The sequence below is a fragment of the Rattus norvegicus genome, chromosome 10, assembly GCF_021556685.1.
Source record: "Rattus norvegicus strain SHRSP/BbbUtx chromosome 10, alternate assembly SHRSP_T2T, whole genome shotgun sequence".
Taxonomy (NCBI): domain Eukaryota; kingdom Metazoa; phylum Chordata; class Mammalia; order Rodentia; family Muridae; genus Rattus; species Rattus norvegicus.
In genome coordinates this window covers 106,716,949-106,742,500 of record NC_141543.1, presented here as the reverse complement: position 1 = coordinate 106,742,500, position 25,552 = coordinate 106,716,949, and the positions used below count along the sequence as shown (strand labels likewise).

The following is a 25,552-nucleotide window of genomic DNA, read 5'->3' as shown; positions in this document are numbered from 1 at the left end:
TGAACCCTGATGGGAGCTATGTGGAGTTTCTCACCAGGGTCTATTTAAATCAGGGCCATAATTAGTATAGTCCACTGTCAGCAGTGGGCTTCTCTAGAAACCAGCGGCATGGTGGTGAGCGGAACACACTTATGGAGGAAAAACTCACATAAGGAGAATAGAGCTCCCCCGTCTCTGTGATCTCGCCCGCCATCTCCAGAGAGTGAGGAAGGGCTGGTCCAAGAGGTTCCTTCTGCACAGTGCCAGCAGTTGCTGCAGCTCCTAAGACAAAAGGGTAGACTTTAGTTCTCTAATGTCAGAGACGGCATTGGGGGAGACTTACAGCCTGCCCCTTTCACCTGTAGCCCTTTTATCTCAGACACTCCGGCCTCAGTATCTGCCATGAGACAGCCTTGGTGGGACGCAGCTCCCTGGACAATGCCTTCTAACTTGACTGCTGAGCCTGGATGCTGCTCACACTCCAAGTGACTGAGGGGGGCCTCTCAGGACACTAAGCCTCACTAGCCGTCACAGCCTCCTTTACCTTAAAATGGTTACGTCTGTCCACTTCATTCAGTATCTATGAGCTCACTACTACACAGACAGCCCACACAACTGTCTGCTTCTCCGCCCACAGCAGGGAGCCAGCTTTTCCAAGGTCGCCCCTCCCCATATTAGCTCCTTGCCCCAAAGCCTCTTCTTTTAAATGGGACCTCGCGCACCCACACCTGCCTTCTGCCTTGCCTCAGGGTTTCCCACCTTTAAGCCTTCCTCTCTTCCCAAGAGCCCGTCTCTTTCCTTCCCTTATCCTCCCCTCCTGGTGAGACTCCAAGATTCACATCCATCTCCACCCTATCCTACCCTCCTGCCCGTCCCAAACCTGCAGCACAGCTAGCTCCGGGGCACAGCGGCCACCGCCTCCAGCTCCGCAGCTGCCACCGGGCACCGGCGGCCCCCCGCACCAGCGCCCGCTACGCGCATGCGCACGCTCCCCAGTCCGCCTTCCAAGCGAGCGCGTGGGGAGGGGCGCAGTGCTCTGATTGGGCGCCTCGCGGGGGCGGGGCCGGGATTGGGCTCCACGGCTGCCGTCTGCGTGGCGGAAGCGGACAGTGCACACCGACGCGCCAGCGGAAAGCCTGGCTCCCGGAGGCGGGCACTGACCGCTGTTGTTGGGGACGCGTTCCTCGGCGGGGTGGGGTGGTTGTGAGCTTTGCAGTTTGCAAACTACGGTTCTCAGACGGGCGAGGAACCACTGTCCTGCCACGCAAGGAACTGAGGCCTGAGAACTTTGAGTGGGACTTGGGGACAGGAAAACGGAAGGGCCAGAGCCCGGTGACGTGGACGCTGGAGGTTAGGGTTGGAAACAGGTTGAAAAAGGGTTAACAGGTCATTAGGGGGTGGACTGGGGCGCGTTGTGTAGGGATCGGATGTCCTTTCAAGTCGTTGTGAGGGAAAGGCAGGACGCTCTTCTGTCAACACAGCCCCACGGCTCCTGGAAGAGTTTGAGTTCCCACCCTGCTTGGAAAGACGCTTGGGGCTCTGAAGTCTTTAACTCTCCCCACTTGTAGGCAGCTACAATGAAGCTGAATCAGAACACCATACTACTGGGCAAGAAGGTGGTCCTGGTACCCTACACCTCCGAGCATGTGCCTAGGTAACTAACTGTTTACTTGACTGGTTGTAGCGTGGGGGGCTGTTGGAAACAGGGTGTTCCACTCTAGGAGTCTGTTCGGTTTAAGAAACATTATTTGTGGTGCTATACACCTTTGATTCCGGTATAACACTTGGGAGGCAGAGTCAGATGCGAGATTGAGGCCAGCCTGGTCTACGCGTCCGAAGTTCCAGGCCAGCTAGGGGTACTTAGTGAGCCGGTGTCTCTAAGTGGGCGTTTTGGATGGGAGTGGGGATTACATGCAGGAAGGGTAGAGCTGAAATGGAGAGCTCATTTCTTTCTTTCTTTCTTTTTTCTTTTTCCTCCATGTCTCAGATTTCATTTTGGCTTTTCAATCATGAACGACACCTTCTAGATGTGTGTAGGCAAAGAACAATGACGTGTCTCCTTCCCTCGTTCTAAATTACTGATGGTGGCATTCCCTGGTATTGCCCTAGAGACTTAAACGTGTGCTTTGTCCCAGATGTTTTCATTATTTTGATGCCTACTGTTTAAAGGCCAGAAGTGAGATACAGGGACTCTCTGTGAGGTTAGTTGGCAAACATCCGGTAGATGGAGAAACTGGCCGTGTAGGGGACAATAGTTTTACTTTGGGGAGGTCCCTGGCACCCTGCCTCGTAGAGGTCTTCCCAGCCCTCATTTCTGAGGTTGGATTGGCATATACTTGGTCTCGGGAATTGGAGGCGGGTTTGGTTTTATGTTACCTGGGCGGGGGGAGGGGCGGAGGGCCGGGGAGCGAGGGCGGGGGTGGGGGTGGGGGGGGTGGGGAGCAGCGGTATCTGAGCACCCAGAAGTGGATATAGTTAGTTTCTGCTGCTGCCTGAGGGGAGAACCTACCTTTTCTGACTAACCATACCCATTTCATCTCGGAGAGCACAAATTCATACTTTTTGTGGTGTTTCTTTTTTGGGGGTGGTGGGGGTATTTTTTTTTTTTTATAGATTATATGTTAAGTCAGTACCTACAGCATGTTCTGACACAGAGCAAAAAATGACTATAAAGTTCGTGCCTCCACAGCGCTTATCCTGTGTGAGCAAAATCAGAAAGGAGCGGATGTCAGATCCTTCATTTTTTTAATTTGTGTGGATTTATTTAGAGACAGGGTCTCAACCGTGCAGCCCTATCTAGGCCTAGAACTATGTAGGCCGGGCTCGCCTCAAGGCGTGTGCCACCACACCCGTTGTCAGATTCTTGCTTGTTTGCACCTCATACCTCATAGCTGCTTGGGCTTGTACTGTTGAGGGCCTGGCATAGAATTCAACCCCAGACAGAGGTGAAACACTCGATCCTCTTCCTGCTCATTTGCTTTTTAGAAAGGGCCTCCTAGAACCCAGGGTGGCCTTGAACACCTGATCCTCCTGGCTCCATCTCCCCTATGCTGGGCATCCAGGCCTGCCCTTCCACACCCAAGAAACCCAATGCTGTTGAATCAGTACCTCTTCCCTAAGGCAAGCCCCACCCCCACCCCTCCAGGTACCACGAGTGGATGAAGTCAGAGGAACTGCGGCACCTGACAGCCTCCGAGCAGCTGACCCTACAGCAGGAGTATGAGATGCAGTGTAGCTGGTGTGAAGACGAAGACAGTGAGGAGTCCCCCCACCCCCACCCCAGGAAGCCTTCACTCTTCCTTTCTCCCACCCCTCAGCTACTGCCCTCTGGGTGGGTGGGGGGGAGTCACTAAGGTGTGATGATAAGAAGTTTGGAGGTTGCTTATACTTGGACCGCTTACAGGGGTCCCCGAGGCTGGCTCCTGAGCAGACACTGGGCTAGCATGGAGGGATTCAGAGAAAATAAGGCAGTTTGATTTCTCACTGTTCATTTAGGCCCTGCTCTCACCTCCATCCCATAGCCTAGTTACTACAGGTCCTCCTGCCCTTCGGGTCCCTCGTTCCTCTGTACAGACGCCTTGGAGAAAACTGTTTCCCACTTCAGATCGCGGGTGGACTTGACCTGTTTACCAGGCCCTGGGTCCCTTTTCCCTTACTCAGGGATGGCCCTGTTCTGCAGCTGTCTGGCTCGGGTGGGAACACCAGCCTTGCCTCTCTTCTTTGAAGTCTGCAGGTGCTAACCCTGTTGCCTCTGCCCTCAGAGTGCACCTTCATTGTGCTGGATGCCGAGAAGTGGCAGGCCCAGCCTCGCCCCCCTGAAGAGAGCTGCATGGTGGGAGACGTGAACCTCTTCCTCACAGACCTAGAAGACCCCACCTTGGGGGAGATCGAGGTCATGATTGCAGGTTTGTCTTACCTGACCCAGGCAGAACCTCAGAGAGATCAGCCAGCCGCTGTCAGCTAGCTCTGTGACAGACTGTCATGTCGTCCCGTTCACCCACCTCTGCCCAAACCCCCCCCCCCCCCCCCACCTCGTCCCACATTCAGCATGGTGACTAGCCCTTGGGTTCACTTTTTTCCCATATGCCTTGGCGTGACCTGACCTTTGGTACATGTCTGTCTGTCTGTCTGTCCATCTGTCTGTGTGGGCACCAGAGAACAATCTTGGCTTTTGTTCCTCACTCATCATCAACCTTTTCCTTTTTAAACCTTTGTTTTGTTGAGACAGGGTTTCTGACCAGCTTGGAAGTTGCCAAGTAGGCCAGGCAAGCTGGCTGTGCCCTCCCCCAGTACAGGGCTTCAAAATGCATGCCACCCACACCCAGCTTTTTTTTTTTTTTACATGGGTTCTGGGCATCAAACCCTGGCCCTCCTTGTAGGCACTTTACTACTGAGCCATCTTCCCAGCCCTCAGCCCTCGAGTTTGTTGTCTCCAAAACTCCCATCTGTTCCTTGCTCGGGAGGGGATCCTCCAGAGAGCAAGGATCCAGGAGATGCCCTGCCCTGCCATGCTGTGGAGGAGCCCCGTCTGCCTGTGCGTCCTGGGTCCTTAGCTTCTGCCCAGAGCTCCCTGGTGAAGGGAGCTGGTTCAGGTTGCTGGCGGCCTTGTTTGTCCTGTGCTTCTGTGCGCCTGTCTTTTTCCCTGGCACAATGCTAACTAACGGTGGAGTTTTGGTAAATCCCTGAGCCAGTACCTGCCATGTGTATACACTGGAGCCCGGTGTCTGGTACCAGCTAGTGTGCTCTTTTTCCCAGAGCCCAGCTGCAGACGCCAGGGACTTGGCACTGAGGCTTCCCTCCTGATCATGTCCTACGGTAAGACAGACAGAACTGACCACATGGGTAGAGGTGGGTAGGCCTCAGTCTTCTTGGGGTGGGGGTAGGGCAGCGGATGGCAGGCCCTCGACTGCAGACCGGGACAAGAGGCTTTTTCTGTTTGCCTCTCTCTTGTAACTGGAGGAGTGACGAAGCTAGGTCTGACCAAGTTTGAGGCCAAAATCGGGCAAGAAAATGAACCCAGCATCCGGATGTTCCAGAAACTACACTTTAAGCAGGTAAGAGCACTGATAGGGAGGCCCATGGAAGTAGAGCTGTTGGTGTTAGGGTGGCGCTCAGTAGGCCTGCTCTCTGGCTTTTACAGGTGGCTATGAGCATTGGGGTGGCGCTCAGTAGGCCTGCTCTCTGGCTTTTACACGTGGCTATGAGGATTGGGGTGGCGCTCAGTAGGCCTGCTCTCTGGCTTTTACAGGTGGCTATGAGCATTGGGGTGGCGCTCAGTAGGCCTGCTCTCTGGCTTTTACAGGTGGCTATGAGCATTGGGGTGGCGCTCAGTAGGTCTGCTCTCTGGCTTTTACAGGTGGCTATGAGGATTGGGGTGGCGCTCAGTAGGTCTGCTCTCTGGCTTTTACAGGTGGCTATGAGCATTGGGGTGGCGCTCAGTAGGCCTGCTCTCTGGCTTTTACACGTGGCTATGAGGATTGGGGTGGCGCTCAGTAGGTCTGCTCTCTGGCTTTTACAGGTGGCTATGAGCATTGGGGTGGCACTCAGTAGGCCTGCTCTCTGGCTTTTACACGTGGCTATGAGGATTGGGGTGGCGCTCAGTAGGCCTGCTCTCTGGCTTTTACAGGTGGCTATGAGCATTGGGGTGGCGCTCAGTAGGCCTGCTCTCTGGCTTTTACACGTGGCTATGAGGATTGGGGTGGCGCTCAGTAGGCCTGCTCTCTGGCTTTTACAGGTGGCTATGAGCAACGTCTTCCAGGAGGTGACACTCAGGCTGGCAGTGAACGAGTCAGAGCGGCAGTGGATTCTGGAGCAGACAAGCCACATGGAAGAGAGACCCTACAGAGCTAGGAAAGCAGAGCCTGTGACAGCCACCCCGAGTGAGCAGAAGAGTTGGAATTACATGCTCCCAAGGCCAGACAGCTGCACGGGAGATAAAAGCACAGTATCTTCAGTCTGCTCCAGGCCCTCCTGAGCCTGTGTGGCCTCCCCTGGCTAGCCATGGTCAAGAACACTCCTTCCAACCCCGAACCATACACTGACTCTGACTGCACTGGAAGGGGTGGAGGTGGGAACTAGAAACCAGAAGGATGTGGAGAACCAGCCTTTCCCTGGGGCCCTGGCTGAGTAAAGCTCTCATGGGGCAGCTTCCTTCATTTCTTCATCCATCCTCCCCTTGGGGAAGGGGAGGGCAGGGGCAGATCCTGTTGTCAGCAGGCCGGGGTGACCTAGTAGGCTGGACCTTTGGAAGACAGGTGACAAGGTGAAGTACTGGGTTGGTCCCTCTCCCCAGCATCCTTGGCCTTGTTTTAGCTCTTTGGGGCCTGACAGGTCTGAGGGAAGAATGGCTTGTGAATATAGCTCCTTGTATCTGGGGAGCATCCCTGTCAGAAAAGCCTGGAGCCTGCTGCAGAGAAACTGGAGGCCACTCTCAGCCCCTCCTGCAAGTACAGGTACATCAGGCGCTTTGCCTTCCGGTCAGCTCATCACCCTGTCTCTGGGCAGCTGCACCGGACCTGGTCACTAGGGGGCAGCAGAGGCACAGTTTCGGGATGGCCAGGCTGCTGACAAAGTTCTTTAGCCTCTGCAAGAAAGGGTGTCATCCCCCCTCCCCCCTTCGTTATCTGAAGAAGTCATGAAGACCAGGCACGATTTCAAAACCGCTCTGACAGAAGGTTAGAAGTGCATTTGTGAGAGAGATGGCTCCTGATAAGGTTGCTGCTAAGAGCTCCCAGCCCCGAGTCCTGGCATCTGACTTGAGACTGCAGGGACAAAAACTGCTACCCATAGCTCCTGAATTCCAAGTGAAGCTTGTTATTGGCTCCCTTTGGACTCTACTCCAGCCCTTAGCCAGGAGTTCTGGTCTAGCTTAGAGTCAAAGGTCCCCAGGGCTTCTCCACCCAGCAGGTGAGGTAGGGAGGGGTTCCTCCAACCCCTTTAGGACGATCCTTAGGCCTGGTACAGCAGCCTGGGGGCCTCCACCTGGGGTCAAAGGGTAGAAGTGTGGGTGAGGGAGGGAGGCCAGAGGCAGCCAAGCAGGCAGGCACAAGAGGACAGGCACTGTGATAAAGGCTCCGGATGGGCTCTTCTAAGGAATCCAGAGCTTGATGCTAAGATGGCCTTTCTCACAACCCCGAGGCTTCTCAACCTGATCCAGTCTTTACTTGCCCTTTCAGACCAGTGGCCTGATTTTGGGTGGTCTTTCTGTAGAATAGGTGAGTGTAGGAAGTAGCCTGGACCACACTCCCTTTTTTTTGAACACCAGTCAATTGGTCCCAGGACCTCGTGGCCTTGCAGCCTGGGCACTCAAGCCTCCTGGCAGAGAGGCAGTCTATTTCCCTTTGCAAAATCCCTTCCATCCCACCTTGCCATACAATGTGTCCTGAGGCTAAGGGGTCTACTCTTCTGTGCCAGACATCTCTTCCAATCAGGCCATTGGGAGATAGGGTGGGTATTTGGGGCAGGCTCAAGATCCCTGAGAATCTGCACCCCTTGGTGGGGGGTGAATACACGGGGTGGGGCAGGGAGACAAGTCCTCACATGGGGAACCCAGCTCTGCAGGAAGATTCTACTTGTAGTGCTCAGAGGCCCCAGGACCCTCTCCCTTTCCTCTTCCCAGAGTCCTTATAAGCATCCCTATGGTCCTGTGTCCCAGGACACACTGACTTGGGGCTAAGGGCCTGGTGGACCCCAGAGTAGCTACAAAGTCACTCAAGCTCGTGGCTGCCAGATCCCTAGATGGTCCTCTAGGAGTGTATGTATCCTGCATCTTAACCAAAGGCCGGCCCCCTGGGAACCCATTACCCATACCCTACCTGACAGGCACGTACGAGGCTGAGGCAAAGCTACAAAGGAAGACGCAGAGGCTCAAGCACTTTGAAGGAACCAGTGAATTTCTGAAGGCATTTCCTTACAGTGGTGGCACCTGGCTCAGGACAGAGGCAGCCAGGCTTTCCCCATGCCGCCCAGGTCTCTCAGGGTGAGAGCAGAAACAACATTTTAAAGGATGAGGCCATTGTCACGCCCTGGGTACAACAACCAGGGAAATCACAAGAATCATTGAAAACAGGAACTCCTCTAAAATTTCAATACTACACTCTTTAAAAAAAAAAAAAATGAACCAAAGATACCAAGCGGTAGCTCCGAGGACCTTGGGCACCCTGTCCATTATGAGCAGTGGCTGCCATAGACAGCCCCTGGTAAACCTTGGACTTGGTTATCACACATTGCCGAGGGGAGACTTCTTGTCTGGTCCAAAGGTCCTTGCTTAGTGAGGGTCCCAGTGGTGTCCTTGGCGGACTGGTGAAGGGACACTTTGGTAGGAAGAAGCCCTTAGGGGAAGAGCAGGGAGTCAGGACATTCTCCTTCCCTAGGATGAGGGAAGGACAGAATTGTAGGAAAATCAGATTTGTCGGGAAGTGGGGTGGGTGCTGATGCTGATTTGAATGTTGATTGGTGGGCACCTGGGAGAAGAAAAGGGGAGCTAGGTCGGGTGGGCAGCCCCACCCTCCAGCACAAAACAGCGGAGGTGGAATGCTCAGAGGTTGCTGAAGAGTTCATTTTTCTTGCTCCAGTCCATCTGCGGGGCCCGCTTGCTACTGCGCTTCTGGTGGGCCCTCTCTTTAGCCACAGCCAGGGAGATGTTGAAGTCCAAGATGGGGTCAGAGGAGGAGGAGGTAGATGAGGGCTCTGTGGAATCGTGTCTCTTGGGACTATCTTGGGCGTTTAGCTGCAAAGAGAAGGAAGGAGTCATTATGCCCACCCCTGAGGGATCCCTGGTCCTTGGCGTCAGAAGTGGATTAGATCCCTTGGAGCAATGACCCGGGTAGTCAGGTCACAAGAGCAAACTGTACCTCAGCATGTGACCTCAAGGGCAGGCTAGTGTGCCAGGAACCAGAGTAGCCCGGAAATGGCTTCCCGTAACCAACCCCCACGGGGCCAGCCTACCTCCTCACTGGTATCGCTGGAGGCAGATCTTGCCAGGGCTGGCCTGGGGCTTTCTGAAGCTGGCTCTACCAGGGCTTCACGGCTGTTCTCCTGGTACAGAGAGGAAAAAGTATGGGTTGGCAAGGAACGGGAAAGGAAACTCCTGAGGAGAGAAGGGTCCTCGCTCAGGCCTTGGCCATCCATCCAAATTCCAGATTTACATTACTGCATTCCTAAAAGGATTGGGGCAGCCTGGCTCCATCCATCACCTAGGCAGGGGTGGGGAACTGCTGACCGATCATCCTCCCCAACACTCTGGAGCACTGACTCACTTGGACCAGTGACCCAGGAGGGGTTTCCTGGAGCACAGGGCTACCTGGTCCCTCCCTCTCTATTTGGCATGAAGAACACACTGATCCCTTAACCCTCTGTGGCCCTCTCCATGCCTTAACTCCAAAGTAGCCAACCAGGGTCTTTAAGGGATAAGATGGATAGAGTATTCTAGAACCATGGATGGGGTGGCAGAAGGCTGGGATCATGGCTTGATTCTTGCCTCCGCTAGGTCCCGTATGAGGAAGCCTTCAAGCAGATCCTGCCAACTCCTGGCTCTATGGTCTGATTCTGAGACAGCCCATGCCTGAGTAGAGGTTTTGGCTGGGGTGTGAGCCTGGCACTCAGCCTCTTCCTGGGTCCTTCCACGGCCTCGGCTGGCTCCCAGCCTTACCCCCTTCCCTTCTGCCTGAGGAGGAGGGGTTGGAAGCGGCAGGACCAGCCGCCAGACACTGAGGTTCTGTTCTTAGGGGGAAGAATGGCCTCTTCTGTATGGTGGGAGTTGGAGGCGGGGGCTGCAGAGGGGCCCCAGGCTAGCCTTTCCCAAGTGACAGCTTTTGCCCCCTGACAGGGGCTGGGGTCCTCTGGCAGTCCTATGGCTCAGAACTCAGGAGGAACTTGGAACTGGGCCCTGATGAGTGAGCCTGAGCCAGACTCTCATCCATGTCACTACTTGCCTGTCCCTAAAGAGAAGTGCTCAGGAGACCCCTTACCTTCTGTATCTCTCCATTGCTGAAGGGTTCAGGCAAGGGGCCTAGATGAGGGAGAGAGCAAAGGTCAGTTCAGAAACGGCAGGAGGAGAACAGAGGAGGCTAGGGCAGCTCACCAGACTGCATACTAGAGGCCAGTCGCTACAACTTTTTTGGCTGCAACCCAGGGAGTGTACATTTGACATTTTGATGACCCAGTGTACAGAGAGGCTGTTTGACAATTTCAGAAAACAAGACCTCCCCCTCCCCCTGCCACTACAGTGTAATACCTTACTTTCAACTAAACATTTACTTTTAAAATATCCCAGTTGGCAAATGGGGGATTTTTTTTTTTTTTTTTTTGAGGATTGGGAAGGGTCATACTTGAGGAGGGCTACTTGATGCTGACTGGCAATCTGACGGACAAGACGGAACCCCCCATAATGGGGTAAGACGTGCAGCGCTGGGAACCAAACACACAGCCCTCCGTACACCAGTCAGGCGACTGACCACTGAGCTACCGTTCTCGTCCCAGCTTGACATCTGACCCAGAATGTCAAGTTGCTGAGCTTGTTAGAGAGTTAAGGTGGGATGGAGTTCTAGGGTAACCAGTCCAAACCAAGTTCCCTTGTGGCCAGAGAGGTGAGTCGGTGGATAGATACTTGCCACCAAGCCGGATGACCTGAGCTGGATTCCCCACGACCCAGATGGAAAGATGGGGAGAACGGACTCCTGTAACGTTGTCCTCTGTTCTCCCACATATACCCCAGGGCAGGGCTGGGCCTAAGTATTCATATATCCCATGGGTTGCTGCTGTGACAGCAGATTTGGGGCCACACCTCAGATTATATAGGTGGCACCTGCTGCCTTGGAGAGAAAGCAATGCCAACTATCTGCCACCTGGAAATGAGGGGACAAGAAGGTTCAAGGACAGTGTCCTGGGTGAGTCAGGAGAGGTCAGTGGTGGAGAGAGCCAGGCCTGGGGTCACCTCCCATACAGCCTGTGATGACAAGCACTTGTGCCACGTTCAGAGACTAGGAAGGATGGGTGGGGTGCTTCTGTATACTTAGGTTACAATGCCTGTGAATCTTTCCCCATGACAGGACTGGCCACTCTACCCCTCCCCTTGGGGAACTGAGTTATGTGGACCCTGGCCTACTGCTACAATTCTGATCCTCAGGGAGGCCCCACCCACTGCAAAGTCCAGAAAGGTTTCACTTTCAGCACAGCAGAGATCTCCCTCCAAAGCTGTCTTCCCAGGGAAAAATCAGGACTAAGGAGTGAGGGGTGCTCAGTCCCTCCTGCCTGGTGTAGAGGTCAGTTCTACTCACTTTGGCTTGGCTTCGACAGGAGGAGGTGCCAGGCCTGGCAAGATGAGGATGGGGGAGGGCAGGGGCCCAGGACTGAAGGGGACCCACAGCTCTTCAGAGCCAGCAAGCCTGAGTTTCCAAGGTAACTTGACAGAAAGGGGGGAGGGGAGCACTGGGCCCCTGTCACTGGACTCTGATCTACCCAGCAAAGGCAAGAGGCTGCCCCAGAGAGTTAACTCTTTCTTCTCAGAGGGATAGCTTCAGAACTCACTGGACTAGAGAAGGACTCAGGCCATCCATGCCTTTCAGTACAGACTGAAACCCTAACCCTCTCCTTCATGCCATTTAACTGCTGTCACCTGCCACCTTCAGACACTCTGGGCCACTGGCTGTCTGGGAAGGAGAAAGAACAATCGAAGAAACTATCCCCCATGTCTGAGCAGGCCTTAGGCACTGGCCACACCCCTGGCTCGGGGCACCCAACTGTGAACTCACCATCCAGGTGCTCCTGGGACGGGGTCACTCTGCACTTCTTAAAGAACTCATCTGTTTCCTTGTCTACCACCAGCAGCTTGGCTTCATCACCTCCAGCCTTGATGGCAGACACGACGTCCCCGTGCTGTTTGCCCTCCATACAGACGCCATTGACCTGAGAGGCAGGGCAGAGATGGGTTGCTGGGGAGGGTAGGTGGAGGGGGTCCCACCTAAGAACACTGCCTTCCCTCACGTGCCTCCCAGTGGTTCTCTTGCCGGTCAGCTGGGAAGCAGGACATATGGGAAGAGCCAAAGAAAATACCCAGAGGAGACTACACAAACACAGCTGTGATCGAGGAGAGGCCTGGGAGCCTGGGCTGGGCTCTCTTCTGACCAACCTCCCGCTCAGGGCCTTGGTTTTCTCATGTGTAAAGTGAGAAGTCTTGGAAAGGCTGATCTGTGGCTCTAAGGTTCTCAGACTGTGATTCTGGGAGCAGCCCAAGCCTTTAGTTCACATTTCTTCTCCTGAGTGCAGTCGAAGGACAGGGTGTCTCACAGCTAAGCTCAGGAGGGTGGGGGTGGGTGGGGTTAACCCCTCCTCATGCCAGGCATCAAGAAGGCCGTGAGGGCAGCCAGTGGTATCTGTCTAGATTTTAGCAGGTAAATCAAGCGTATACGTGGTAAACCGGAACCGGAGATGGGAAAAGAAGCCAGCCAGCCAGCCAGCCAGTCTGTGTGCCCACCAAGTTGCTAGCTATACCTCCAGCCTTCCCTCACCCCCTTTCCTCCTGTCTACCCTCAGAGCAGCCTGCCATCCAGCATCTCTGCGCTGGCCATTTCCCATGGGTTAACCAAACCACACATGGTGGAAGGCTGCCCCAGAGCACCAAAGCTTAGGAGGGAAAAGCCTGGAGAACACGGTAAAGGGTTTCACCTCCACAATCCGGTCCTGGGCCCGGAGGCCAGACGCCTCTGCTGGTGAGTCCGGGTCCACTGCTCGGATGAACTGGCCTGGCTTGGATTTGTCACTGTGCAGGTTGAAGCCATAACCATTGGGGCCTTTCTTCATGGTGCAGAGCCGGGGTCGGAGCTCACGCTGCGAGGGACAAGAAGCATCCGTGTCATTCCTTACTGTCCCGACCCTGTGTTCTCTGCCCACCCAGCCCAATGCTACCTCCCCACCTAGAAGGCTCTGGAACGATCCAATGGTGATTGGAGACTCTAGAGCAATACGAGAGAATCTGGCCCAGGGTTCAGAAGATGTGAATGGACACAGCGCTGAAGCAGACTGAGTGGCTCTAAACAAGCCACTGTCCCTGCGGCGGCTAGCTCCCCTCTTTGTCATTCTATTACATGTTTTGCTCCTCCTTGGGTAGAATCCTGCCCCACCTAGGGCTCATCTGGCCCTCTTAGCCTGGCCGGATACCTGAGGCTCAGGAGTGGGCACCTGGCCCATGTATCTGTTCTCTGTTGTGAAGGCAAGGATAGCTGTTTACTGAGAGCTGGACAGCTTGTGTACAGTAAAGCCTTTCTTCTCTAGTGGGCTCCCTTCTTGACCTGGGTGAGCCAGGCGGCCCAGCCAAATGTGAGACCGAAAGACTGAAACCTGGTAGGTGTCAGGGTGAAGGGTCCCGGCGTGGAAGGGACCATCCTCAGGTCACCCAGGACATATCGAGCCCAGGACATAGGGAGCAACAGGAATGGGGGTTGGGAGAGGTGGGACAGGTGGGGCGCTGCTCATTAATCCCCAGGGACTCATATGGGGAGGAGGCCCTGAGGAGCAGGGCAGGGCCAATGTCATCTACGTGGCCTGGAAAGCAGGACCTGTTACTTTTCATCTAAAATTACTCAGTGCAGGAAAGAGAGTATGCATACACCAGCGTCCACGACATATGGGGGTCGGAGGACAACTTGTGAGCGTTGGTGCTCTTTCACCATGGGGGGGGGGAGGTCAGGTTGTGAGATTTGGTAGCTCGTGCCTTGACCCACTGAGCCATCTCACCAGCCTCCCAAAGGATGCAAACGGCTGTCCTTTGTGCACTCAGCTGGGAAAAACTTTCACCGTTTTCCATTCTCTTCAGGCAGGCTCGGCTCTGAAGCCACTGCCTTGATAACGCTCGCACAGTACGCTGGCTGACAGATGGATTCTTGATGCTCACACTGATTGACAGATGGGACGGAATATGGGCACAAGGCTGCAGGAGTTGGAAGCAAAGCACTACTCTGACCCTAACTCCAAGCCTGGGCAGCCTGCTGGACAATGGCTGGCTGGCTAACCCTGGGTGGTCACCTACCCTATGGGGCAAAAAGGCTCCCTGACTACCTTGTGACTTGGGGCGAATCATTTCCGTTTCTGGGCCTCAGGGTTTTCCTTTATAGAAGATGCTTATTGCCTTTACCCTGCCTACCCCGTTGGTTGCCTTTGGGGCACAATGACATAATGGCACTGTATAAAGCAACCCTCTGGAGCTCTTGGACCTGGATGTCACCATTGTTCTTACTAAGTCCCTCTGCATACCAACACTTTACCATTGTTCCTGCTCCTAAGGAACAGTCCAGGAACTCTGAGATGCTGGGTGGAGGAGGGTAGTGTGCCAGGTTGCTCTGAAACCCAAATCCTTAGCTGGGGCTACAAAAGGCAAGGGAGAGCGGGAAAGAGTGAAGGGAGCCCTCCCCCAGCCTCTCCGCGCTCCATGTGTCAGCATTCCGATGCCAACCCTTCACTCTTGATGGGTGGGGGCCTGCTCATCCAGTTAAGGCGTTTGCTACCAAGCAGAAGGAGAGAAGTGACTCCCACAGGTTAACCTCTAACCATGGCACTCTGACAGACAGACAGACAGACAGACAGACAGACAGACAGACACACACACACACACACACACACACACACAATAAATTTTAAAGGTGGAAAAAAGAACACTTGGGCAGGCACTGTATATTTGTTTCGGGGTATTTGGTAGGGTACAGAAGACAGAGAAGTTGATACTTGGGATTTTTTTCCCCAGTGGCTACTTAAAAAATTAACTCTCACCTCAAACAGCAAAGACAACCAAATGGGCAGCAAAGAGAAGGTAGCCACGGAAGGCCCCTCCTCACCCTGCTGGGACCTAGCCCCTCCCTTCCAGCAGCCCCACCTCCCAACCGCCAGCACCTCTGGAGTTCCGAGTGAGGATTCGCTTCCTTCCAGCTAATCCCCCGTACAAAGCTGCCATCACCCTCGGGCCCTCCCCCAGGCTGCCTAGGTGAGCCGGAACAGGTCTGACCAGTTGTTGCCACCACAACAGGCTCAACTTTCTGCCTCAGCCACACACCTCCCGTGGCCCTCGGTTTGTGGAATCTCAGTTTGCCTCAGGTTCCTCCCCACCCTCCCCAGGGTTCTCTTACCCCAGACTTCCCACAGCAGCCTGGTTGGAAGCTGCTTCGCTGTGTTTGAGACTGTGTTTGAGAAGGGAAAAACCCACTCAGCCTCACTGGAGATCCGCCTGCCTTAACTCCCACCACCACATCATCATCTGTTCTTAAGCACTGGGTCCAGAACCAGGCAGCCCGTTTGGAGCGAAGCCAGTCACAGGCAGACAGCGGAGGCTCTCCTCACACTGACCAGGTGTCTGGGAGCTCACGCAACCACAGGCTTCCTCCCGGTAGCCTCCACACCTCTTTCAGTCAAAACCTCAGCCTGAGTGGATGGATAAAGTCTGGCCTGGGTGACGAGGCTGTGAGCATGCCCGGGCTGGCACCGTGGCTAGAACCAGGCTGAGGGTTCAGGGGAGGTGGCAGGGCTGGGCTAGGTTCCCTGGTTATGACCACCTTCCGGTTTCAAGTGTGTGCTCTGGGTTTTTCCCAGTGCACCTTAGTACAAAGCGTCACCTCAGTATCCATTTTTTTCTAGTGACGCCTACCATTAGAATTCAAAGGTCTACTTTGCATCCTTTTGGCAACAGGAGGACCAGGAAGGCTGGGAAGGTCCCGCCTAAGGGGATAAGTCATTTTCTACTCATTCCCTGTGGTGGCTCTGGTTGATTCTGGGGCTGTGGGTAGCAGGGTAGGGTGGGTGGTGTTACCCAGAAAGCCTCACTCGGTGCAGCACTCACACACCTTCAGTACTAACAGGACCCTTCCAGATGTCTCTAGAGCAGTTCTTAACCTGTGGGGTGGGGACCTCTTTGGGGGTTGAACAACCCTGTCCCAGGGGTCACATGATATATCCTGCATATCCGCGGATCATATTTACAACAGTAGCAACGTTACAGTTACGAAGTATCAAGAGAAATGTGTTATGGTTGGGGGTCACCATGAAATACGGAGCTGTGTTAAAAAGGGTCTAAGCGTTAGGAAGGTTGAGAACCACTGCTCTAGGTCTATTCCATCACAAGCAGGGGAGGGGGAGTGTTTTAAACTTTCAGAGAAACTAGCCTGTCTCCTTCCTGTCCTCAGGAGCTGTCACTCACTCACGGTAGCTGCTGAGTCCTCGCCCAGCCCAGCTCTGAGGAGTCCCCTGGGGGCAGGCCCCTAGTTCTCAGGCCTAGAGCCAAATAGAAATGGGGGAAGGGCAAAGTATCAGAGCTTGGGTTCTGCCCCTGGGAAAAGGGATGAAGGGGGAAACTCCACCCTGTCCTGGGCTTACTGTGCGTGCCCTGTAACTTGTGCCAACTCGAGGGGTCCACAGCGGGGGACATGGGGGTGGGAGGACACCTTCATGGGACCATGGGGTCAGAGGCTGCATAAACCTTCATGTGAACTTCCAAGCTGGAAGTAAAAATCAGGACTGGTTGAGGAGAGACTGGAGACCCCAGGCAACAGTGGCCAAGGGTGGTATCAATGGGCTGGAATGGTCAAGGCTGGACTGACTGAAACTCTCTCAGTTTCCAGAGGACCAGGAGCGTTGCTTTCAAAGCCTCCTCAAGAAGCCCTTCTCCTTTCTTCAGTTCTCAGGCTGCCCCTTGACCCTCTGACCCAGGGTCTTAAGCCCACCCCGAGCACAGCAGCCACACCATCTCCACCCCCAGTCTGCGGGCCAGGGAGAGGATGGGGGCACGGGAATTCAATAGTCACCATTGCAGCCACCTGGAAAGCTGGGGAAAGTCGATACCCTAATCCTTGTGCTGTCTCTGGGGAGCGGAGGGCTAGGCTGTACTACAAGGGGTCCAAAGCCCCTTTGGGCTCAGCCCCCTCCCTGGCTCATGCCATGGTGACGGCTCAGGAGAAACAACCCAGACAGTTTCTACCACTTCCCAAAGGCCAGCCAGCACCAAGCCCCAGTAGGGAATGGGCACTGAGTCGGAAGACCACCGGGCAGCCAGGGGACACTTTCTAAGGCTGGTCTTCCCCCGGCCAGTCAGGATTCTTCTTTATGAAAAGACGACTGGTGCCCTGTTGGTCCACACAGATAGAGATGAGGGAGGGAGAAAGGGGAGGGGGAAGGGGCCAGGGACTTTTCTGCTTAGTTGTGGGAGACAAGTGTTTTGTCTCCCTCCCACCCCATGAATTCAGGCTTGATTTTGCCTAGGTTTGCCCGGTAATGCTTCAGGTAATGCTTCCTGCAGGCTGGATAAGACCAGGGGCTTGGGACACTTCTGCCACTCTAGGCTAAGTGTCATCTGCTTTCTTCAGATGGCATCATCTTCCTCTTTTTCATCTCTATAGGCCAAGTAATGTTTGCAAAATAATGTTTGCAAAGAAGGTCCTTGATCTTGCGGTTTCTTGGGATCAGAACACATCTGGTGTGTGTGCATATGAATGTGTGTGTGCGTGCGCACACGCGCACATGCATGTGAGTGTTGGCTGGTCCTTGTAGGAGCCAAGCAGAAGGAGAAATGAGGAGAGCTGAGGTGGGTGCTGCTTCAGAGACACTGATACTCCTAAGACAGAGCCCAGAGCCAGGTCCTCATTCTGACTGAAGTCCCTCTGTGTCTCCTCGGTGCTGGCCAGAGAGACTTAAGGTGAAGTAGAGTTCCACTCAGTTCTCTCCCAGGCTGGGGAGGCCTGAGACAGAGCAGACTGGTACCTGGGTTGCTGCCTAGCTGGACTCCATCCAAGACTAGCTGCCAGGTGCCTTCCTGCTGGCCCGGCAGGCAGGCAGGCAGGCAGTCCATCACTACCAACCCCCAAGCCTTCTCCCAGAAGTTGCCGGATTTTATGGGTTGTCCCAAGAGACTAAGAAAGGACATTCAAGGAGCTCATTGTGAAGCTGGGGCTCTCTACGGAAGAAACAAATGGCAGCTACCAATTACTGAATGTTTAGCACGTACTAGGCACTATGCTGGGAGCCATATATATTTTTTCTCATATGAACCCCAACTGTAATTCTGTAAGGGAGACACACCTGCATTTCACAGAGGAGAAAGCCAGGTTTTAAAGAGTGAATCGCTCCGGGTTGGGGATTAGCTCAGTGGTAGAGTGCTTGCCTAGCAAGCGCAAGGCCCTGGGTTCGGTCCCCAGCTCCGGGGGGGGGGGGGGGGGGAAGAAAAAAAAAAAGAGTGAATCGCTCAACTACACACGGTTGACAAGAGGAGAGGGCAGGATATGAACTCAGAGCTGGAGAAGGGCTAGAGTACACATATACCAGATGTGGGGAATTAAAAACAAAACAAAACAAAACCAGGCATGGTTGCAATTGCAGGCAGACCTCAGTGAGCAGAAGGCTAGCCTGGTCTACACAGTGAGTTCTACCACCATACCCTCCCCCCAAAAGATAATAACAATGTAATCAAAATATTACCATCTCAATGTATGGATTTGTTTAAAAATCTGAAATAATGTGGGGGTGCGCACACCTTTAATCCCAGGGCTTGGAAAAGGAGAGTCAGGTGGATCTCTGAGTTCAAGGCCATCCTGGTCTACAAAGAAAGTTCCAGGAGACAGCCAGGGCTATACACCAGAGAAACCCTGTCTCGAAGAAACAAAGCAAAACCAAATAAATCCATTTCCCCCACCCCCAAAGTTCCTTTCTCTTCCCATCCCTGGCTGTCCTGGAACTTGCTTTGTAGACCAGGTTGACCTCAAACTCAAGACATCTGCTGCTGCCTCCTGAGTGCTGGGGTTAAGGATGTTTGCCGCCACCACCTGGCTAGTTTACCTCTATTTATTTTTGCGGGGGGGGGGGGGGGTTTCCTAATGAAAATCTAAAGTACACCTTGATCCAAAAATCTGACTCTTGTTCTTCCAGGCAGGGTCTCCTGTAACCCAGGTTGGCCTGGCCTCAAATTCGTTACAGATTAAAGAATGACCTCTACTTCCCAGAAGACCAGGGATTACAGGTGTGCACCACCATGCCCGATTCCAGTTATATGTGGTAACCGTGGCTAGAACTCAGGGCATCGAGCCTGCTAGGCAGGCACTCTATCGACAGAACTACGTTCCTAGTCCCCAAATCTGAAAAATTTGGCATGATATCACAAATGGAAAATTCCATTATGAGGAAGCTTTGGTTCCTAAACAGAATGTGATTACCAACGGGTTGTGTGTAGAAAGCACGTATGAGACACAGGTGGCGAATTCTGTGCACAGACATGGGTCTTACCCCTATGTCTCAGGTTTGTGTTGTGGCAAGCATCCAAAATTCTGAACACTTCTAGTATCAAGAATGATTGATAAAGGGTATCAACCTGAACCAGTTCCCGTGTGCAGAGTACTTCCACTTGGACACCTCATGTGGCCAGTGGCTGAAAAGTCTGTTACCAGACAGATCCAACCATGCTCTACTCTGTGAAGCTGCTATGGGCCTAAGGCCCGTGACCTGACATGTACACAGTGAGGCCGCTTTTGTCTGTGATCTGAGATTTGAATCTGGCCAATGGTCTCCACATGTAACCATGCTGCCTTTTGAAGTCATCTGACCTCAGGGAACCTACAGTGTCTTCTTGTTTAGGATACAGGGACTGAGACATTATCATGGCCGAGATATGAAGAAGAATGAACGGTTCTACCTGGAAGGAAAGTCTCAGGAAACTTTCAAGGCCAGCATCCTGGAGTCTCTATGCTAGGGTTAGGAGAGGTAGCACCCTACCCGTTAAGAGATAGGAACTACCCTCTCTTCTGGACTGAGCTACTAGGAAGCTTTTCTGCAGGACAAAAGCTCTGGCTCCATCCAACAAGAACTTCTTACCCCTAACTCCTGCAGGAAGCTGGGTCAAGCAGCCTGAATCGCTAATTGTGTATGTCTGTGTTGCTGGGGTGTGAACCTGTAGCCTATGTAAGCTGGACAAATTATCACCATGCACAAAGAAGCCTGAGTTTTGTTTGCCATGGTGATGGTCCTGATGCGGTCCAGATTTATCTGAAGATGACCCAACTGTGTGACCGAAGAGAGGTACACACACAATGCCGTCGTGGCTGGGGAACCAAGACACCTACCTTGCTTGCTAGCCGAGAACCATCTTAATAGCTATTTCCACCCCACAAGAGACCCACTTGTGGTGATGGGGCTCACATGCATTAAATAAGTTTCCTTTCCAAACACGTCCGCCCTGCCTTAGAAGGGCAGGCTAGGACCCTAAGGTCAGTACCTGTGGTGCATTTTCCTCAGAGAAGAGGCCATAGCTCCAACAGATTTGGACACTGCTCCTTGGCCTTCTAAGGTCTCAGCATTCCCCCACTTTCTCAGAGGCTCCAAGGGTGAGGAGTTCCTTCCCCGTCAGCCTGAGGTTTCCTGAGAAGTTCCTTTCTGTCCCTAAAACAATCATTCCAGACAAACTGGCCTGAGGCTAATGACTAAGAAGCAGGGACTCTGTCATTTAACCCATAGATAGATTGATCCAAACATGGCCTGACCCTATCCACTTCTTTTTTGTGAGGCGAGGTCTCACTGTGTAGCACTGGCTGGCCCCGAACTTAAGAGATTCACTGCCTCCGCTTCCCGGGTGTGCCAGGATTAAAAGTGTGCGCTACCACACTGGGCCTTGACCTGGTGTCTGTTTCAAATCCAAACACCCAGCAGCTTCCTTCCAAAGCTTGCCCTTCTAAGGCTCCATCTTAGCCAAAGTGAGCCTGTCAGCTGCCTGTCAGCCGCCTGTCAGCTCACCGTGCCCACCCACCTCATCGCACTTCCTGAGGGTAGCTGCCCCATCTTTGCCTCTAGACCAGGGTCAAAGCTGGGAGGAACCCGGATGAACCTGGGTGCTTTCACACTCGTGGCCTATCACCTTATCGATCTCCCTAACAGCCCCGCAGGCTGGGGACTGGTCCCCTACCTCGCTGCACGCTCTCGGAAGCTAAGGTTTGCAGGGGCTGAGGAACTTGCTGCGTTTCAGAGGCAGGAAGTGGTAGAGTGGAGGCTCTCCGAGCTACTCTTCCTGACCCCAAAGCCTAGACTTTTGGTCTCCCTGTCAAAAGGGAAGGTGCTAGTCAGCAAGAAGGAGTAGGTTGAGTCTATCTGGAATTCCATCTCTGGGTGGACTGGTTGCATAAACAAGCCCAGGTGTCCTGGTCCGGGATGAACTGGGATAAAGGTCGCTTATAGCTACTATGCATTTCGCTCATTAATTCAAATAACATTTACTGAACACCTCCCTACAGTAGCCGCAGAGCAGTGTGGGTAAGAGCGATTGGATAACCCAAGGCTGTGCCCGGGGCTTCGCATGTAGTTGAGGTGGAAGCTATGAGCAGTGTGTACAGAGCCACAGGGACACAGAACTTGCCCGAGGAGATTCGGATCTTTGTGTGCGGCTGGGAGTAAGAGGGCGGGTGGCAAGTTTGTGGAGGACCATGGTACCACATAGAACTTCTGTCGTTTTGTTATTAAACACTGGTGCAGAATCCCATCCCATAGCCCAGGTTTGCCTCCAAGGCAATCCTCCTGCCTTTGCCTCCCCTGTGCTGGGTTTATAGGCTCAGGAAGCCACCACACCCAACTCATCACATAAACATTAAACAACAGTGATCTTTGAGCACTTCGGAGGGTTGGGCTTGGCCACAGCTGAACCTGCCTAGGTAGGGAGAAATCATCACTGAGAACTATTTATTACTTCAAATGCCAACAATCAACATTTACTGAGCACTTACTTAGTGCCAGGTATTGAGTGACTTGCACACATCCTTATGTAATCCTAATAGCCTTATGAGGTCACCGCCATCATCCCCAACTTACACAATAGGAAACGGAGGCTTAGGGATATGAAGAAACCGGGCTCCAGGCAGTCCAGCTAGTACAGCTGAGCTGGCTCAGGAGGTCTGCCCAGGCCCCGCTTTGGGCCAAAGCTCAAGAATTTAGGCCTTGCCCCATGTCTGGCAGTGAACAGGGAAAGACAATAGGAAGGCAGGTGAAGGGCTGGGGAGATAAAGCTCTTGCTGGGCTAGCATAAAGATCTGAGTTCAATCCCCACACTGACCACCCCCCCAAAACAAACAAAAACAAAGAAAAACAAACAAACACCCCCCCCAAATCCCCAAAACCCAACAGTGGAGGTTTTATGCAGGGAGGTGGAGGCAGGAGAATCTCTAGGGCTTACTGCCCATCCAGCTTAGCCAGATTTGTAAATTCCAGCCTGGTGCACCTTTAATTCCAGCACTCAGGAGGTAGAGGCAGGAGGCTCTTCTGTGAGTTCAAGGCCAGCCTGGTCTACATAGTTTCAAGCCAGCCTAAGGTGGCATAGTGAGTTTGGTTTGTCTCAAAACAAACCAACCATCCCTACAAATGTAAAAGTCCCAGGTTAAGACCTCGCTAAGGTGAGGGACATTGGTTTTAGGAACAAGGTGGAGGCTCAGAATGGCAGAGCATGCCTGGGACCCCAGTATTTGGGATGCAGAGGCAAGAGAACTTCTGTGAGTTGAGGTCAACCTGGTCTACAGAGCAGCCAGAGGGCCGTAATAAAACCCTGTCTCAGAGAAGAAACCTCTATCTACCTCCTGGGTAGGACCTGCTGAGGCAGCTACCAGGGATGGCCTGGTGTTGGTGGGCACCTTTTCCAGCCCTGCTTCCTCCCCGCCCACAGAGACCAGTCAGTCTCTATGGACGTCTTCCTCCTGCTCACCCCTTAAGAGATTAACAGAGCAGTTCTTACTCTGCAAACAAATCCAGGCCCAAATGGTCAAATCTCAGTTGGGTGCTTTATATCTAGAGGAAAGGGATGATTTGGTGTTTATTGGCACCTTTTGCAACATTGGATGAGGTGTGGGACCATGTTGCCGGCAAGCTCCCCGTACGTATCAGGACATGGGAACTCAATACCAGAGAGAGACACTTAGCAGAACAAAGCTGAAGGGACTGGGCTTTTCATGGCCTGGGCAACAACGAACTAGCGGGGCACAAGTGGTCACCACTGTTTCCATAGCTACGGAGCAGGCGGAGATGCCACTGCTCCTGAAGAGATGGGGAAAATCAAATTCCGAAAACGACTAACATGCCCCATGACGGTTCTAGAGTCCCTTGGCCAGAGGAATCTACATAAACGTAGGTGTCCCAAGGCGTCCCACTACTACCTAGGGGCCCGTGATTCTGTGTTCTCTCAGGAAGACAGATCTTCAAGCAGGAAGCCTCAGCCCACTGCCTTTTTAGATACAAACCAGTCTGATACAGATCCTCCCACAGAAGCCTCACCACAGCCCTCCAACACCCAGCAGTACAGCCAAAGAGACTGCAACTTGGTGTGTGTGTGTGTGTGGAGTGAGGGGAGGCTGCTGACTATCTGTTCTGGTGCTAAAGTCCAAAGGAAAGAATAGGGGGCGGCGGCGGGGGGGGGGGGGGAAGGGGAGGGACTGGTGAATCAATGGACTGGGCACAAAGTTCAAATTGGGTTCGTGCCTGAGAGCAGAGGTCACCTGTTCCGACTTGCTGCCAGGGCCTCTACTACTGCCTACCGATGCCAATTTGGCACTGGCAGGAAGTGGGAACTTGGTGGCCCTGGCATTCCCAGCTCCAAACTCTGGCAGAACAGGGCTTCTGGTGACCTCACTTCCACCAAACCAGTTGGTACTCTCAGGCTCCGCCTTCAACCTTACGGCTGAACAGTGCCCTTTCCCTGTTGAGGGAGGATCTTTCTGGCTCCATGGATACCGCGATCTACGTGTGGCGGCGGTATCGATCAGGTAGAGAGCCAGTGAATACTGAAGGGACCCTGCTCCCATAGTCTGCGCCCTGAACCTGGCCTCCCTCCCTTCTTTCCCTCTAGGGACCGGGAGGCTCAGCACCAACAGCTCCTGTTTTGCCAACTGCCCCTCCAGCAGCTGACCCAAACTGGGGTTGTTTGGGGGGAAATACCAAACACTGGCAAAAGCCAGCCAGCAGGCTTGCTATCACAGGAGTGAGCAGTGATGACACCAAGGCGAGACCACCTGCGGAGGGTCGGCACTGCAGGACGCCGCCTGGTCTTAGTCCAGCTCCCTCCCCCAGCCTCTTTCTCCTTTTTCTCCTCTTCTAAGGTCCTCCCACCAGGCTCCGAGATACCAGCTAGCGAGCGCTTACTCCTCACATTCCAGAGGACCATAAATCCTCCGGGGTGGCAGAGCCACCACCCCCAAGACGCTTCTGCGCCTCCTCCAGGCACCCCACCCCCACCCCTCGCTCCGGGACGTTGGGACTTCCTCTCTTTCTTAGAAGTCACTTTAGTCTTGAGAAGGATGAAGTCCAACCGGTGTGAGTTAATGATGCACAAACTGGAGGACCCAGGAGGTGCGGGTAGGGCCTCCCAGGGACCCTTTGTTACTCAGCCTTTAAGCCACTTTGAGCTACCATCCACAGGGACTGAAGAGAGTAGAAATATGGAGGAAGGGAGAACGGGGGGAGGGGGGAGGGAGATCTTAGTTTAGCTGCAGGCAAGGATAACCCAGGAATGAGTCTGGGTTGTGGGGCGGAATCCAAGGAATGGAAGCAGAGAAGGGGACTGGGTTTCTTTGCGCCGCTTCCCCAAAGTCCGAGGAGACAGGAGATGCAGGCGGCAAAGGCGCTCCGCTCCCCAGCCAGCACGGACAGGGCAATGGGGTTGCGGGTCGCACTCCGAAGCTTGCTGTAGAAACTGCGAAGGCTCCGGGTCAGAGGGCGGAAGCCGTTTCCTCCTCGCTGCTCGAGTTTCAGAAAGTGCTTGGACGTCCCGGGCGCCCGAGTCTCTCCGGAATCCTAGTCCCACACCCAGCCCAACCCGCACTTACCCGCTCCAAGTGGCTCTTTTCGGCCTCATTCTGGTCCCCAGCCTTCTTAGTGTCGGCGGCCGCTGGCGGCTCGGTGTGCTCGGACTTCTCCTGGGCGCGCAGCAGCTCTTCCCGGATCGGGACGCCCAGCTTCTTGAGTTGCTCGTCGGTCTCAGGGTCGACCACCAGCAGGCGCACGGCGTTCAGCGCCGCGCGGATGCGGCTCACCACCTGCTGATGCGTCTCCTTCTCCACATTCTCACCGTTCACCTCCACCAATCGGTCCCCGGCCAGCAACCCCGACTTCTCGGCCGGCGAGCCAGGCTCCACTAGCCGAATAAACTGGCCCACCTTGCCTTTCTCCCCGTGCAGGTGGAAGCCGTAGCCGTTCGGACCCTTCTCGAGGCAGCAGAGCCGGGGCAGAGGCTCCCCGGCCGCTGCGTCCGCGCTCATCTTGCTCTGCGAAGGCTCAGAACCGGTCCCGTCGGAGGCTGCGGACTCACGACCTTTCTCTCCGAGCCGCAGAGCTCGAGTTGGGAGCTGAGCACCGCACGGGGTACAGGGAACAGGTGTCCCGGGAACCGCGGTTGCGAACCCCACAGGAAGGGAGCCGGCCAATCCCCGCCCTGCGCGGCGTCTGAGCGTTCCAGAGCCCGCCCCAGCTCCTAAACTCGGGGGCGGGGCCGTGCGGTGGGTGTGGATCACAGTGAGCCAATCAGAAATTACGAACCGGGGATCTTGCGCCGGGGTGAACGAATCTAACCAATCAGGACAACGGGGGTGTG

The 25,552-nt window shown here is 54.2% G+C and overlaps 3 protein-coding genes across 15 annotated transcripts in view; 1 reads left to right on the top strand and 2 right to left on the bottom strand.

Moving 5' to 3' along the window:
• The window catches only part of Slc38a12 (solute carrier family 38 member 12), a 58,706-nt gene extending 57,758 nt beyond the window's left edge, over positions 1-948 (bottom strand). For 5 of the 7 annotated variants that reach the window (XM_087572520.1, XM_087572521.1, XM_087572519.1 and 2 more), the window contains exons 1-2: positions 860-942; positions 149-261 (exon numbers count right to left, since the gene is read on the bottom strand). In XM_087572520.1, the coding sequence (XP_087428646.1) occupies positions 149-193 (45 nt within the window). In that variant the 5' untranslated portion in view covers positions 194-261; positions 860-942. 7 annotated transcript variants of the gene reach the window in all.
• Positions 589-6,129, top strand: Nat9 (N-acetyltransferase 9). 7 transcript variants are annotated; one of them, NM_001440278.1, is given in 8 exon segments: positions 589-637; positions 1,548-1,633; positions 1,967-2,180; positions 3,125-3,234; positions 3,741-3,884; positions 4,735-4,794; positions 4,939-5,033; positions 5,714-6,129. In NM_001440278.1, coding segments are annotated over 5 exon segments (636 nt in total). In that variant the 5' UTR covers positions 589-637; positions 1,548-1,633; positions 1,967-2,180; positions 3,125-3,137; the 3' UTR covers positions 5,954-6,129.
• A 2,034-nt stretch (positions 6,130-8,163) lies between these two features.
• On the bottom strand, positions 8,164-25,289 carry Nherf1 (NHERF family PDZ scaffold protein 1). The gene is given in 6 exon segments (NM_021594.1): positions 8,164-8,707; positions 8,926-9,015; positions 9,948-9,988; positions 11,730-11,883; positions 12,643-12,804; positions 24,789-25,289. Coding segments are annotated over 6 exon segments (1,071 nt in total). The 5' UTR covers positions 25,221-25,289; the 3' UTR covers positions 8,164-8,515.
• Between the last annotated feature and the right edge of the window lie 263 nt (positions 25,290-25,552).